At 65.3% G+C, this 16772-nt stretch overlaps 1 protein-coding gene across 1 annotated transcript; it reads right to left on the reverse strand.

The window, feature by feature from the left end:
- Positions 1-6418: 6418 nt before the first annotated feature.
- Positions 6419-7698, reverse strand: EMIHUDRAFT_456391 (hypothetical protein; the record flags this gene model as incomplete). The annotated part of the gene is made up of 6 exons (XM_005783623.1): positions 7370-7698; positions 7282-7301; positions 7165-7216; positions 6809-7096; positions 6608-6691; positions 6419-6550 (listed from the first exon to the last, which is right to left on the reverse strand). Exons 1-6 carry the CDS (start codon positions 7688-7690, stop codon positions 6419-6421), a joined length of 897 nt encoding a protein of 298 aa, XP_005783680.1. The 5' UTR covers positions 7691-7698.
- Between the last annotated feature and the right edge of the window lie 9074 nt (positions 7699-16772).

The following is a 16772-nucleotide window of genomic DNA, read 5'->3' on the forward strand; positions in this document are numbered from 1 at the left end:
CGTCCTCTGGTCGTGAAACTCGGCGGTTGCGAGGTGTGTGTACTTGTTCTAGGTACGTGAAAACCCGCTGGGACCCGGACGCCAGCACACACGGCTAGATTTCATGGCGGGCCGACTAGGCCCTGGGGTCGGAGTCAGATTCGGTTGGGTGGCCGCGCAGGGCGCGGGCTTCGCTGCTTTCGGGGTCGGTCAGGGAGGGGTCGGGGCGCTGCGGGGGAGCGCGAGGCGGTGCCGGCCTCCTGGGCCACCCGAGAGGCTTCAGCATCTGGGTGCGGCGGCGGCGGGAGGGCGGGCCGGTTGCGGTCGGAAGGAGCTGGGAGGCATTCGCCTTGCGCGGTGGCGGTGGCAGCCGCGCGAGAGAGGGGCCGGCGGGGAGCTCGGAGGCGGTGTAAGAAGCCGATCCCCGTAGTCCGCCCCGCTCCTCCCCATCGGGCCGCGTGAGCGGCCTCGCCTCGCAGATTCGTTTTTCGCGCCTGGGTCAGGCGCGCGGGGCATCCCCCGGGTCGCTCGACCAGCGATCCGAAGAGTGGCCGCTAGGAGAGGGAAAGAGCGGGGCCCACGTCTGTGTCTCTCTCGAGGTTCTCGAGGGGGATATCCTTTGGCCGCGTTGGGTAGCGAGGATTGGTGTATGTCTGTGTCCCTTCCTTTCATATTAACGTCGAAGGCTAGCTCAAAAAGCTAGTTCCCTTCGAGGCAAGATGCTTGGCACGGACGGTCAAAACTCTCTCGGACGGTGGGCAGGCGCGCGATCTTCGCGGTGCTGCGAGACAACACATTATCTAGGCACTGCACGGCTCCTCGGGATTTCTGGGGAGTTGGGACGTGTGCGTGTGTGTGTGTGTGTGTGTGTGTGTGTGTGTGTGTGTGTGTGTGTGTGTGTGTGTGTGTGTGTGTTGGAACTTTTGACGGACGACAGGGCTGAGGCATTCTCACAGGAGATTGCGATCTCGTCAAGTTTGCCTGGCTCTCGCGCACAGCTCGTCACCGACCACGGAGACCTCAATCAGCAATCGATCACTTCGCCTCTGCAGCTAAACTTTGCTGCCACGGCATGGCTGTACATGCCATCGCTTTAGCGCAGGATTGGCATGCAACAGACCGCACGATCAAGTTCCAGACCACCACCGATCCGGCCGTGCTCGAACGCTTCCCGACCATCTACATCATCGGCGTGCAGAAGGCTGCCACGACATCGCTCTCCCACGCGCTGCGCCATGCTGACAACATCGAGACATCCGAGTCAGCCCAGGCTAAGCACTATGCCGGCGAGACGCACTACATTGCCACCTGCTCATGTAGGAGAGCATGCAGCACAGAAGGGTACGCGAGTCTCTGGCTGAACCAGAGCAAGATGCACGCGGCGTCATGGGTAGACTCCGACGGCGACGGTATCGGCGACAACGCCACTCTCAAACTCGACCCGACGCCCAGCACGTTCGCCTCGCCCTCAGGAGCAGCCATCCTTCTCGCCATCTATCCATCAGAGCTGCTCCCGCGCTGTCGACTCATCGTCGCGCTGCGCGAGCCCGCCAGCCGCATGCTCTCATGGTACAACCACCGGCGGCGCGATTACTGGATGGCGAGGCCGCCGCTCTCCGAGCCGAGGAGTTTCTGCGCTCGGCCCGACCTGTTCCGCACCACCCAGCAGATGCCAGCGCTCATGGCCCACGCTGAGCTGAGAGGAGAACGGTTCTTCCCGAGCTTCGACACGACGGCGGCCTGCTGGCTCGAATGGTACAGCAACGTGTCGTCCGCCTTCCTGCGGCAATGGGGGCTGCCCGAAGAGAGCAGCCCGACAGGGATGGCGTACACCAACCCGCTGCTCACGGGGCACTACGCGTCCCATCTGCGGCGTTGGACGTCGACGGGGTGGCCACGCTCGCAGCTCCTCGTGGTGGGCTTTGCGGAGCTGGTCGACCCGGACTCGGACGCCCCGCAGCGCGTCGTCGAGTTTGCGGGCGCCCGTGGCTACACGCCGCCCAAGCTGTACGACTACAATCGGGGTACATCGGTCCCGGCGCACGCCGTCAGCAAGTGGTGGGGGAGGGTGCCACCGGCGGGCCTCGCGTCAAAGCAGGCGAGAATGTGCTGCGAGACATGGGAGCAGCTGAGCCGCCACTACGCCGAGCCCAACAATCGGCTCTATGAGCAGCTCGCGGCCGATCGAAGTGCCGGCACCGCGCCGCCGATGGAGGCGCGGCTGGCGAAGTTCGAGGCGCCGCCGTGCGATGCGAGCTGCACGTCGACGGACGCTGGACGGGTACAAGATGCACCCCTACCGCCTGCCGCTGCGCTCGAAACGTGGCCTGTGTACTCGAGGAGACCACCTCGTGTGTGTGGAGAAGTAACCTACCTTTAGCTTCAAACATGCGCGAAAACGATAGAAGGTTCGAACGTGACACGCAAAAAGCGCGGATTGCCTTGCGCCGAGCCCTATGTGCCCTTCCTGCGCAGCACAACTCCTTGAGTTTCCTCCGTCTCACCAGGCACGAACCTCTGTGTACTCTGTGTCGCCGCCGTCGCTGCGTCGCCGCCGTCGCTGCGTTACTGCCTCGCGCCTCCCCGAATCACCACGGTCGGACACGCATCGCCCACGTTTCCATGCCTCGCTTGCCACAGTCGTCGCCGATCGCCGTGCTTTTCTTCACAGTCGGTGTCCATTCCAAGTACTGCACATCTAACGCACCGAGCCCAGGTAGTGAGATGGCATCGTTGGGGTTCGACCGATGTCTGACTCAGTCTCTCGTTGACGCATGGAACCGAAACGACGAACCGTTCATCCGCGAGCCTCTCACGTTGCCAACGAACCTGACCAACATCACCTACAAGGGCGTTTCTATGCCGCTGAAGGTGGGGACATGCGCCTCGTGGGCCGCTGGCTACACGCTCACGGCTAGCATCATTGATATTCTGCTCCGGGAAGTCCTCGGCATTCAGACCTCCCTTGTGTGCACGTTTGGTGCGCAGCACGCCATCCGCATGGTTGGTGGCTGCTCAAACCCTTTCGACGTCTACGGCAACTGCACGACGAGCTCTGGCGACCCGGAACTCGACCCACCGCTCGCCATGATCCTTGGAGAGACTTGGATTACGAGCCCCGAGGCGTGGGAAACTGCGTCGTCACTGGTCAACATCCTTGGACAAATCGGCTACTATTATGAAGACGGTGTCTATGTAAAGGAGGAGCTAGCAGATGCAGCACTTGCCAACAACGTGATGCTTGCTTGGTGGGAGAGTTACGTTGCGCCTACCAACTACAGTCCTGGTGCCCGCGCCGAACCCAGCGAGTGGTTCGATGATTACACGACCGTCACGGACGACATTAGGAACTACTCGGGCCGCGTCGGCGTGCAAGAAGAGCCGGCATGTGGACTCGATGTGGTGGTGTTAGAGCGCGACCTCCTCCCAAACGGGTTTAACTGTAGCGAGGGCTGGTACTTCACCTCCCACTGTGCAGCGGACAAGTCCAAGTGCGTTCCTGTGGTGCTCATGATGTATGGACATATGGGTCTCAACTTTATCCGCCATGCAGAAGAATTCGGGTACAGATATGCAATCACGTGGTTCAATTGGCCGCACAGTCTCGACTGGGGCGTGCAGTCTGACAAACGCTTCCTCTTGTTCTGTTCAAGCATGCTCACCGTCTGTCAGGAGCGGAACCTCAAAATGGTCTGGGCAGGAAAGCACCACCCGCAGTACCGTCAGAACTTCATCAGCAGCTTGTACAAAACGACGTGGCCAAAGTTGCAGACGGTGCAGCCCAAGGCGTACAACTTGCTCAACCGGATGATCATCGACGAGGAGGACCACACACCAGGTACCTCAGTAGTCGCGACCAACTTGCGCGCGAACATGTCAGAATCAGCCGCCTTTGGCGGTGCCGCGTGCGACTGGGTAAAAGCCCATCGTGAGGACTGGATCAAGTGGGTCGACCGCGTCTGCACTCCTGGCTTCGAATTCCGGCGCTTTTCCGGGCGTTGCGAGATGTGTGTCCCTGGCACTTACTCGCCTGATGGCGAGCCATGTGATGAATGCGTGGATGGGCGGGAAGCGCTCGATTACGGCCAGGACAGGTGCAAACCACCTTGTCCCGGTGGAGAATGGAGGGAGGGTTCAGCGACTGCTTGCTCAGCCTGTCCAGCGGGAACAAGTCGTGACCCTGCATCTGACAGTCACGGGTGAGCCGCCAACGACAAAAGCATCCTGTCCCCCCCCCACCCACCCCCCTCTCCCACCCCTCCCACCCGCCCGGCACAGGTGCCAATGTCTGCCTCCGGGGACCTTCAGCGACACCGAGGGCGCCGCCACATGCAAGCGCTGTGCTATTGGAGAGTTCCAGTCCCGCAATGGAAGCACGGTATGCTCTGCTTGCCCCGACAGCATGACCACCCTTTTCGCCGGAAGTCGTTCGGAGGCTGACTGCATGTGCAAGGCTGGGAGAGAGTTCAACTCCGACAAGTCTGCTTGCGTCGAGTGCGGACTGTTCACTACCGCAAGGGAAGGGGACAACCAATGTTCCATTGATGGCGCCTCTGTGGCCGGGCTTGTCGGCAGCATTTTGGGAGCCCTCGCGCTCATTCCACTCGTCGCCCTTCTCCTCCGTCGCCTCCGAATGCTGGAGCGAGCGCTCGCGGATGCGGCGCTCGAGATGCAGGACGCGCAGTGCATGTTTGTCTTCGTCAAGGCGGAGGTGATCCGCTCTGGCCAATACGAGGCGGCCGGCTATGTGACCCTACCACGGCTGCAGGAGATTGAGGCAAAACATCCAGAGTGGGTGCGAAGGCAGCGATTGCAGCGCCACCTCGCCTTCGGGCGTCACGAGTACCGCGACCGCATCCTCGCCGTGAGCCACCGCTGGGAGCAGCCCGACGCGCCAGACGCGAGCGGAGCGCATATCAGGGCCATTCGCGAGCACTTGCAAGCTTGCCCCTCGATCGAGCTCGTCTGGTATGACTTTTGGTGCGCCTCCGCCACCCCCCCCCCCCCCCTGCCGCACTGGACGCATCCGGTATGACGTATGATTGATTTGCCATAGGTGCATGCCACAGGGGAAGAAGACGCCACCTGAGAAAATTCGCTTCAAACGGATGCTGCAGAACATCAACCTACTCTACCTCGGCTCGTCGGTCCTCATCCTGCAAGAGCTGTCCTACATGTCCCGCTTCTGGCGCGCGCCCCCCCCCCTCTTCCCGGCCGCACAACTCAATATCTTGCGCACTCGCCCCTAATCTCGGACCATCTCCTTGCTCGCGTAGGACCCAGTTCGAGGCGTGGTGTTCGATGCAGGAGGCGTCCGAAGAGGGACTCCGGCCGGCCCCTGCTGCGCGGCGACGTTGTACTGTTGTGCCCATCCTCCAGGCTACAGATATCATGGCCGCCGAGCTCGTGCGAATGTGGGCAGGCTAGTATGCTTGCCTAGTATAAGCTTTGCGCACGCATCGGTCTCTCTAAGGTGCTGCGTGTTTTTAGGTCGGAGCGTGGATGAGGCCATCGAGACGCTGGCGAGCCCTGACGTGACTGTCACCAATCAGAGCGACAAGGAGCTGCAGCTCTACAAGCTGCGCGAGCTCGACTCCTTGGTGTTGGAGGCTGTCCAGCAGTGCATGGGCGGCCATGGCCAAGGCAAGGACAGGTCCTTTAAGGAGACGATGTGAGGCTTTGAAACAGAGCTAGGGCTGTCGAGGCCTACCCATCCATGTGTGTGTGTGCCATCCATGAGCTTTTTTGAGGATGTCGTGTAGCAGTAGAGTGTCGAGTAGACTGATCAGTGGACCGTATAGTAGAGAGTGTTGTCACGACGAGACCGCAGCGGCGCGTAGGCTGGCTGAGGAGGAGGCGGGATTGTTGAGCCGATTCATCAGCGACGGGGGCGCCATCGTCCGATTCGCGTCGCCCATCGAGCTCACGCGGCGCTGATCGTCACGAGCGGGGGCAGTTCATCGGAGGGAAGGACGGACGCAACAAAAAACTTGTTGTTGTTTTAGTTTTTATCACCATCCGCGTGCCGTCATCTCGTGTCTCGCGGCCGGGCGGATGGCTGGTACATAGCCATCGCAGCCATCGGCCGGAGGACGGATGCTGTAGTTTCAGCCATGCGAATTAAGAAGGATGGCTGGAAGCTAGATCTCAGCCATCGGGTGGGAGATCATCTAAGCACAGGATGGCTGTGAAAGAGGGAGCGCAGCCATCCCACTTGGTTGCCGACGACACGGGTTCCGGCTCCTTGCCGCCTGGGGATTGCCGCCGGCAGGGGGCTGGGGCCGCCGTCACTGCGGCAGCAAGATGCGAGTGCTCTCCCCACGGGGGGAGAGGGCGGCGGCGGCCGACAGCCGCCGCGCAGTGCCGGCGTGGGTGAGGGATGGCCTTCTCTGCAGCGTCCTCGCGCGGGGCGAGCGAAGGGCGGGCTCCGTGTCGACGCCTAGTGGACGATGAGTAGCTGTGAGCAGCAGGCGCCGCCTACCCACGAGGCGAGGGCTCCCGTCTCGACGCCTCCCTTGCGCTGCTCAACGGCCGGGCAGACGTACTCGTCCACCGAGTTGAGGTCGAGCGCCTGTTCACAGCGGGACGCGTGAAGAGGCGCCCAGTCACAGCCCCCGAGCCGCACCACCGACCGCCGGCCAGGCGCCTCTTGGAAGCGGCGCCCCCCCGCGCCAGAGTCCTCCGACTCCTCGTCCCGCGAGAAGAAGAGCGCCTGCAGCAGCCGGCCGAAGACGAGGTAGCAGAGCAGCACGCCAAACGCGTAGAAGAAGGGGGTCATCTCCCCGAGGTCGTCGCTCGCCGCGGCGGCGGCCGCCGCCTCGCAGTCCACTGCCACGCCTCCGAACACTTCGTCGAGGAAGCCTCGCTCCTCGCCGCTAGCCCGCTGAGAGCACGTGGCGTACGCCCTCGCACGTTCGACGGCGTGGCTGCGCTCCGCGTAAAAGATGGGTGCCATCGTAACGTGCAGGAAGAGGAGGGCCTGCAGGAAGACGCGAGACCGCTTGGCCAGGTCGTCGTCGTGGGCACTCGGCCGCGCGTACACCTTGATGAGCATGAACTTTTGCACGGCGGCGGAGAGGAGCAGCGAAGTGCCGCCAATGAAGTAGAGGATCGGGGCCTAGGGGAGATCGCCCCAGATCGCCCGAGACTTACCGAGATTACCCATCAATCCTAGGGATGGGGCGCCGCGGGCGCAAAGACAAGCACCACCGCCGCCATCTTGAGCATGTGTGCGTACCTGTGACTCAGCCAACCCTCGGTCAGACGAACACCACCGCCGCCGTCTCGAGCGCGCGCGCGTACCGGTCGGCGAAGCGCCACACCGGCGGCTCGTAGAGGGCCTACTCAATTACTTCTTAATTAATCACCGTTGGTTAATTAAGTACCGCACCGGCGGCTCGTAGAGGGCGTTGATGCTCCGCTGCGCGCGCTTGAAGCGGGCGAGGGCCCGCATAGCGACGACCCTGCACAGCGTGACCACCTCCGAGAAGAGGACGAGCAGCACGATGTCCGTGATTGCGATCACCACCATCTGCGTCACCACCCCCGACTCGCCGTACCAGTCGAAGCCGTAGAGGCGGGTCACCAGCTCGCCGGTCACCTGTCGGAAGGTGGCCTGGGCGGCGCCGAAAGCGGCGGAGGCGCACTGAGCGACGTGCTGGAACGGCTCGCTCAGCGAGGTCGGCTCCTCCCTCAGCTCGTCATGCAGCATCGCCGCGCACAGCCGCACCGCCCCCTCCACCGACTCGTCGCCTGTGGTGGAGGGGTGGCCGATGGCTCACGCGTGCGCCGCTCGCTGACACTATTCGCTGTCACTCCCTTCCCCTCCGACACCTGAGGAGAGGGCGTGCTTCGTCGAGTTGAGGAGCAGCGCGGTGTACCCCTCCCCGTCGGGCAGCGGCGAGTGGACGAGCAGCATGAGCAGCACGTAGTTGAAGATGTAGACGCTCGCCGAGGTGACCTGGTAATGAATTAATCAACGGTAATTATTAATTAAGCAGTTGAAGATGTAGACTCGCCGAGGTGACCATCGTCTTGAGCTCCATCGCGCTCCACGAGCCCGGCTTCTCGAGCTCGACAAGGAAGCCGAGCCCGACGCGAGCGCCGACGTTGAGGCCGACGATGGTGCCTGATCACAGCTGTAGGTGTGACGAGACGCCGTTCACACTCACACCACCCCCGCCCGTCGACGACGGTGCCCGAGATGAGGATGACGAGGCTCTTCTCCGTGTCGATGCCCGGGATGCCGGTCAGCCGCGCGGAGACCCAGTCCACCAGCGGGTGCAGCAGCGCGTCAACGGTGTCGTCGCCGTCGGCGTGCAGCGACGCCGCCGTCTGCCTGATACGTGGTTCATCGCGGTGAGGCACTGGCGAGTGAACTACTCTCGGCTGCCGGCGGGCTGCATCTTGATCTCGGTCATGGTCAGGACGATGTTGAGGGTGAGCATGATCGAGATGACGATGACTGCCCAGTTGACGAGCGGCATCACCCAGCGCCGAAAGGTGGAGCCCTGGGACGGCCAAGGCCTGGGGTCAGGATTCGGGCTGGGGCTGCAGGTCAGACTCGAGTCAGGGGCGCCTCGTACGGGAGGTTCTTCCAGATCAGGTCGGTCGGATCCGGAGCGCGGTGCACGCGCAAGTAGCCGGCGTACCTCGCCACCCTCTCCCCGTCCCTGCCGAAGCAGCCAGGAGGGCGGAGAGGGTACCCGGCGAGCTTGGCGTACCCCATGCCCAGCGCAGCGCCGCCCGCAGCGCCGAACAGCCAGCCAGAGTCCATGCCGAAGGCGCACGCGGCGACGGCGCCGAAGACAAGGCCGAGCAGCGTGCAGATGACGGCCTCGGGGTGGTCGAGCATCCGGAGCCGCCGGAGGCGGTAGCCCAAGCCGAGCGGGTCGCAGCCGCCAAAGAGCAAACCTGCTCACAGCTTTCAAGGTGAAGAGACGCCGTTCACAGGCCGAGTGCTTGCATTCAGCAGAGAGCGGGCCCGCGGTGCCACAGATCACGCCGCCCAAGTTGGCGAGGTGAGAGGGGGAGAGGCCTGGAAAGAAGCCGGCGAGGAGGGCGGAGGAGGGGCCGAAGTAGACCCCCGCAAGCGTGAAGGGGCCGAGGAAGAGCAGCGCGCACACCCAGGAGCCGAGCCGCTCCCACGGCCGCCACGCAGAGCGCGACTGCTCTGCGTCTCCCGCGTACCGGAAGGTGACGAAGCACCGGTCCCCCACCGCCACCGACGAGGCCACGCCGACGCCCGCGCCTCGAGCCGCCACGCTCGACCATCCGCTGGCGCCGCTGCCACAGCCGCGCGCGCCGCCGCACTCCCCTCCCCGCCCACCCGCCGCTCCGCCGGCGGCAGACGCATCTCCCCCTGCACCGCAGCCGCTTCCGCCGCCGCCGCCTCCGCCGCCCTCGCCGCCTCCGCCGCCCTCGCCGCCTCCGCCGCCCTCGCCGCCGCCGCCTCCTCCGCCACCAGCCGCCGCTCGCTCGCTCGCCCCTCGCACCACGTCACCAAGCCTCTGGCGCGAAGGCGACGCGGCGGCGGCGTCGGCCGCCCGGGCCGCCCTTGCCACCTCGGCGAGCCTACTCAATCAATTATTTTCTAATTTCCCGTTGATTGAGCCCGGGCCGCCCTTGCTCCGTCGGCGAGCCGGTTTGCACGCACTCTCCGTGGCGATGACGTCGGGGGAGTCGGCGCGCTCGGCGGGCGCGGCTCGGCGGCAGCCGTGTCTGCTCGCTCCCCAGCGGCCGTCTCCGCGGCGCCGTCCAAATCGATGAGCTCGGCGTAGCCGCCACCTATCAGCGGCGAGTTCAGTGAGTCACAGGGACCGGCTCGTCCGAGTCGATGGGCTCGGCGCAGCCGCCACCGTGTTCGGGTGCGATGGCGCGGGCCCGCCTCCCGCCGCCTCCTGGCAGCTTGCTCGCCACGGAGCGCAGCTGGGCGGCGAGTGCGGCGGTGCCGCCGGTGACCGAGCCGCGCTTTGGGGGCCTCCCGCCAGTCTCGGCAGGAGGCGGCCACTCGCTGCCGGCGCCACGGAGGCTGCCGCGGGCGAGGGCGGTCAGCTGCGCTTCCTTGAGCTCGAGATCGCGAGCATCCTGCCGCTCCTTCTCGTCGATGTCGCGCTCGAAGGAGCCCCAGCCCGCGCAGACCTAACCACTCGGGAAGGGCCTGATCACTGGTTGATGGCCTCATAATTGACTGATGACCCATGCCGGCGCGCAGACCGAGTGCACGACCAAGGCGCTCGTCTCGAGCGGCACGGGCGCCTCGTCGAGGAGAGCGGCGGTGGCGCGCGAGGCGGCGGTGGTGCGGCGGCCGCCAGGCGCGTGCGTCGCAGGAGGCGTGGTCGCGCGTGCGAAGGCGGCGGTGGAGGAGGAGGGAGGGGCGAAGGCCGCGGCCGCCGAGCCGGCAGAGCGCATTGGTGACGCGACGGAGTAGGCCTTGCCTTGCGCCTTGATGCGCGCCTGGAAGTGGCTCGCGACAGAGGAGGCTGCCTCGAGCTCCCTCTGGTGGAGCGGCGCGCGGCGGTACGTGTCTCCGGGCGGGTCGCCGACTAGGTCGAGGGAGAGCTCGGTGTGCGAGAGCTTGCGGCGGGAGCGCTGCCTACTTAGTTATCAAGTACTCTCTCGGTGAGGCACGAATTGATGAATGCATTCGGCGAGAGCGCTGCCTCCGCCGGTCCCACGACCGGACAACCTCTGTCGCGAAGAAGTCTGCGACGTCCTCCTCGCTGCGCACCGCCTCGGGGGGGAGGGAGGAGAGGCCCGACACGGCGACGGCGTAGTCTGCGGCGGAGATGGTCGACTCCTGCGTCGCCTTTGCGCGCCTCGCGTTGTTGGACGCGAGCCAGAGCAGGTACGCGGTGAAGATGACGGTGCCAGCGAGCGAGGTCATCCCGCCGTTGAAGACAGACAGGTTCGCGTCCTTGCCTGACTGGGCGCCGAGGGTGGAGCCGACCAGGAAGAGCTCGAGCCAGTGGCCGCCCATCCCGTCCTCGAGCGCGCCCGCCTCGAGCTGGCTCTGGTAGTGCATGAACATGTTCTTGAGCATCGCCGTCATCGAGACGAACCCCATGCAGAAGAAGCAAAGCGCGAGCGAGTAGAGCTGGCCGAAGAAGAGCTCGACCTGCCCATCGAGAGTGGGCCGTGCCGTGTCTAGTGGGAGAGGGCGTGGGAGAGGCGGAGGTGTAGCGCACCCCGATGCCGAGCTCGTGCAAGTCGGAGGATGCGCCGTCGAACGAGAAGGAGGACGAATCGCGGAAGGAGTACGGCAGCACCAGCAGCATGGGCTGGCCGCGAGAGCTGGAAGGGACGGGGAGAGGCTCCTCCGTCTCGAGCGACTCTTCCGGCGGCACCAAGTACCAGCCGTGCGCGTACTGGCCGCGCGAGTCAGCGATGTTGAGCACCGTCGCCTGTTCACAGGCGCTCCTGCTGTGAAGAGCTGCGGTGGGAGGAGTCGGCGATGTTGAGCACCGGCGCCTCAGACTGGTCCGTCGCGCTGCCGACGCCCAAATCGCACTCGCGCAGCCGCCTCCACGTGTGCGCGTCTCTGCCGACGGGCTTGTCGCTGTTACTCGCCGAGAAGGTCTCGATGATGCCTGGCTCGCAGCTCGAGGTGTGAAGAGACGCTGTCCACAGCCAGAGGTGCGAGGAGGAGGGGCCGAGGCTGCCGTGCTTCGCCGGCCGCGCGTGCATGAGCTCAAGGGGCAGCCTATGAATGCAGGGTCGGCAGAAGCGCTTCCAACGCGCTTGCGGGTGGCACCCGCACCAGCTCGAGCCGGCGGCCTCTCTCCGACGCCTTGCTCGTCCACGGCGATCTTTTGCCACACCGACCCATCCTTCTCCACCTTGGTCTCCGGCCGCATCATGTACCAGTGCGACAGCTCGCCCGGCGGCATGTGGCCGCGCACTTTGACCTGCGGCCGGCGGTGCTGATTAATAAACCAACTAGTTATCTACTTAATCAACGCACTGCTGACCTGCAGCGTGCGGTGCAGCGCTCGCAGCAGCAGCGAACGAGCCTCTGCCTTGCGGTACGCGTCCGGCAGCTTCTGCCGCTGCAGCAGCTGCAGCAGCCGCCTCCGCGCGTCCTGCACAACCTCCTTGACACTGCCTCTCCTAGACCGCGAGCTGGCGATGGGGCGCTGCAGCTGGTAGGCGTCCTGCGTGAAGGTGCGCGTGCGGCGGGGCGGCTCGCGCATGGAGCCGCGCGGGTGCGGCGTGGCGTCCTCCTCGGACGAGGGCGGATCGACGACCTTCAAGAGCACGTCCTCTAACTAATAATTATTATAATTAAGTCCTAGATAATCAGACGAGGGCGGATCGACGACCTTGAAGAGCAATATTAATAATTTATTCGTAGTTAAGTGAACTATGAGACGAGGGGTGAGGGACGACCTTGAAGAGCACGTCGTCGAGCAGCTCCGCCTAGGAATGGATTAATAACCATCAATCAGAGGATAGTTATTAATCACAGGACCTCGTCGAGCTCCGCCTCGCTGCTCCCATCCGCCCGCTTTGGCGGCTTGACCTAATGGCAGTAGTGAGCGACTCTTCAAGAAGAAGCAACACCCAGACGCCAAGCTGCTGAGGGGCGGCTCGGCCTCGTCGTCGTAAAAGTAAACGAAGCCGCCGTCCGGCCAGTAGTTCTCCACGCCTTAATTAATAATTAATAATTCTAATTTAGAGGAGGTACTAATCAGCCGCCGTCCGGCGAGTAGTTCTCCACGCCAGGCAAGCCGGGGATCTGCTCCGACGGAGCGAGCCAGCAGAAGCCGGTGATGCCGATGTCGATGAGCTGCTGCAGCCTGCGGAATGGCGAGGGGCTGTTCAGACACTCGCGCGAGGAGTGGGTTGGCAGGTCGAGGAGCGGCTGCAGCCGGACGCGCGAGACGCGGCTCGAGTCGTAGAGGAGCCCGCGCAGTTTGACGGAGGGCAGCTGCCGAGGCCCGTCAAAGTAGAGACGACTCCCCTCCTCCAGCGTGTTGACGCCGCAGACGCGGTGCCGTTCGTCCCAGTACACGAACCCTCCGAAGGACAGGAAGGAGAGGAAGAGGGTGGCGGTGTCGCGGCCTCCGGCTCCCACCTCCTCTGCCGGGTCACTGCGGAGAGACAGGTCAGACGCGCCGACGAGCGGGTAGGCGAAGGCGAAGGTCGCAGCGTCGGCGGGGATGACGGCAGACTGCTTGGCTTCGTCGTTGAGAGTGATCTTGGAGCGCGGCGAAAGGCGGCCGTCGAGCCCGTCCTCGTCCGGAAAGTGGTGGACGACCAGCCCGGCCAGTGCCTTGCACGCTAGGTCGACCGTGTAGTGCCCGCCGTTGCGCGAATGGATCGAGTGGGTGGCGAGGCCGATGGCAGCCCACGAGATTGGCTGCGGGAGGAAAGGGCCGAGTTCGTGCAGCGGCTCCTGGTGCATCGACCGGGGGCGCCGCTGCTCCATTGACAAGGAGGCTCGTCCGCCAACGGTACTCGAGAGGCCCTGCGGCGCATCGGTGAGGCTGTTGAAGCCCACGTCCAAGGAGATCAGCACCACATTGTTGACCGTGAGCGCCTCGCCGATCGCCTTGGCGGCCTCAGCGCCGATGTTGTTCTCGGACATATCGAGCGCGGTCAGCACCCCGTTGCCGCGCAGCGCCTCCGCGATCGCAGCGGCACCCTGTTCGCGGATCTGGTTGGCGCCGAGGTCGAGGTGGGTGAGCACCTCGTTGACCTCGAGGGCCTTGCCGATCGCCTTGGCCGATGTCGGGCCGATGTTGTTCGAATGGAGGATGAGTGTTTTCAGCACCTCGTTGCCCCGCAGCGCCTCGCCGAGGGCGGCGGCGCCCTCGTCGCCGATGCCGTTGTAGCGGAGGTTGAGGGTGGTCAGCACCTCGTTGCCCCGCAGCGCCTCGGCGATTGCAACCGCGCCCTCGTCGCGGATGTTGTTGCGAGTGAGGTTGAGGTTAGTCAGCACCGCGTTGCTCCGCAGCGCCTCGGCGATTGCAGCCGCGCCCTCGCCGCCGATGCCGTTGCTCCAGAGGTTCAAGTCGGTCAACACCTCGTTGACGGCGAGCGCGTTGCCGATCGCGACGCCGCCCTCGCGGCGGATGTCGTTGCGGCTCAGGTCGATGGTGGTCAACACCGCACTGAGCAGTATCACGGCGCGCAGGGCCGTCGGCCGGTCGCCGCCGAGCTTCCCGCACAAGTTGAGCGAATCGCCCCCGACACCGGCCGCGCGTTTCAGCCCCTTTGCAAACGGCTCGCCCATCTCTGCGCCGAGCGCGAGCGTGTTCGCCCAGCTGGCTTGCCACGTCCACGGCGGCGCTCCCGAGAGGGTGACCTCCTCGCAGAGCGCGCAAGCGGCAAAGTACTCCTGGAAGGAGAGGTGCGACGACTGCAGCTGCAGCGGCTCCGCCTGTAGCAAGCTGAGCAGCGGCAACTCGTCGCGAGCCACTCGGCTTCGCATCTCGGCCAGCGCATCGCGCAACGCTCCCGGAAGAGAGTCGCACGCGGACCGCACCTCGGCTGCGCACTCCGCCATTGCGCGCCCGAGTAAGGCCGTCTCGTCGAGACCCGACGAACGCAACTCGCCATCGAGACGCCGCCGCGCCCGCGCCCGCTCCCGAATCGCCTTCAGCGCCTCGGGCCGCTCTAGCCCAAGCGCCGCCTCGTCGAGCAGCCTGTCCTCGATGACTCGCCCCTGCGATACCTGCGCCTCGAAGAAGACGGCCTGCAGCAGCCGGCGCAGCTCGCCCGACGCCGCCCCGCTGCGCGACAGCATCACATCCGATGCCATCTTGTAGAGCCCGACGACCGTGCTGGGCATCGGGAGACCAGTGCGTAGCTCGAACACCGAGGCAAACATCGACAGCATCAGCGGGTTGGACGTGACGCGAAGACCCGTTTCCGTGTCGATCGGCACGCGCTCGCGCACGTAGTCGAGCAGCGGCGCCGACCGCCCGTCGCCCACCCGCTGCACCAGCGCCTGCTCTTGCTGCTCCGGCGTGAGCGGCGAGAGGCGGAGCCGGTGGAAGGTGGCGAAGCGGGCCTCGTCGATACCTGCGGGCCGGGAGGTGGCAAGCAGCACGTGCCCCTGCGGTGCGAGCACCTCGGTAACGTGCCGCTCAATCTGCTCGCGGTTCGTGCCGCCCTCGTCGAGCCCGTCAAACAGGAGTAGCGCGCGGCGCGCCATCATCGCCTGCCGCAGCATGCGGTACAGCGGCGAAGTCTCGCTGTGCGCGACGCGCAAGTAGGCGTCGACCCAATTCCACGCCGACGCAAACGCGTCAGGCGAGGAAATCAGCCGCTGCTGAAGAAGCTGCGCCTTGATTAGGATCGGGACGAGCTCGCCGTCGAGCGAAAGCATGACTACTTGTGAGAGCATCGTCGTCTTGCCGCTTGCGGGGCCAGCGGTCAGCAGCGTGGCCGGTGGGCGCGTCGCCTCGCCGCCGGCAAGCCGCTCCTGGTGCAACGTGCGCAGCCATGCGGCGAGGCTACGTGCGTCAACCACCGATGCCAGCTCCACCCCGCCGCCCGCCACCTCGATTGCGACGCACTGCTCCAACGCGTCGAGCCGACGGCCGGAGAGTGCGTCGACAATGTGCGAGTGCTGCGCGCGCAGGGCGGTGGTGTGCCACGCCCGAATCGCCTCAAACGCGTCGATAGACACCTCGAGCGGAGCGTGGTTCCATGGGTGAAGCGACGCCGGCCCGCCGTCGAGGTTGCACGCTTCCTCCGCCGCCGCTTCACGCCAAGCTCCGTCAGTGCCGCGCACGACGAGCCGCTGGCCCGATGCGAAACGGCGGGCGCCGACCAGCCCGCCCTCGCGCCACGCGGAGACGGCCAGAGCCTTGATCGCCTCGGGGGAGAGGCGCTCGAGGCTCTCGCGCAGGCTTTGAATCCGTTTGCCAAGCGGAGGCGCCTCCTCGCCGGGCGGGTAATCCGCATCTTTCTTGAGCACCTGGCGAATCACGTCACCCGCCTGGCGAGCAACCGTCGCAACCACCGGCAGCTTCACCGCGTCGGCCACGACGTCCGCGCTCGCCTTGCCGAGCGCCCGCAGCCCCTCTTCCGACGGCGAGCGAGACGCCTCGTCGCACAGCCGCTGCACTCGCTCGCCCAGCGCCCGCAGCGCAGGGAGGTCGCGGCGCAGCGAAGCCTCCCAACGCAAGCAAGCGTCGGCCTCAGCAGGGCGCCACGGGATTACCGCGTGGCTGTGGCCGTCAAAGGTCAATTCGGCCGCAAAGTCGTCAAAGAGATTGTGCGTGGCGCGCCCGCTCGCGTCCACCTCGGCGAGCCGCGCATCGTCACCCGGCATCAGCAGCAACTGGCCGTCGGCAAGGCGCAGGGCGTCGGCGGGCGGCGCATCGACGGACGGCATGGCCGGCACCTCCGTGTGCATGGCCGTCTCGAGCTTCGTTTGCAGCGCAAGGGTGGACGCCAGCACCGTCGCAACCCGCTCGACGTATCCCTTGTACAACGCGGGCACAACCACCCTGTCGCCCTTGCCAGTGAAGGTGGCCATCTCAATGCTCTCGACCACCTGCTGCACGCGCTGCCTGACATCACTGTGCGACAGCTCCACCGGCTTGGGTGCCCTGCCGCTGGCTAGCGAGATCAGCTTGGGCGGCAACTTGTCGAGTTCCGCCTTCATCCGCGGGTAGACGCTCAGCCGCACGAGTAGCTCGCCGCTCACCCCGCCCTCGAAGCAGCACCTGCCACGCGAGGACACTCGCACACCCCTGAGGGGTGCAATGCGCGGAGGGGGGGGGGGTGCGGATCGCACCAGCCGCGGCCCTCGTCGCCGTCGCGCCCGCCCTCGCCAT

The sequence above is a fragment of the Emiliania huxleyi genome, assembly GCF_000372725.1.
Source record: "Emiliania huxleyi CCMP1516 chromosome Unknown EMIHUscaffold_179, whole genome shotgun sequence".
NCBI lineage: Eukaryota > Haptophyta > Isochrysidales > Noelaerhabdaceae > Emiliania > Emiliania huxleyi.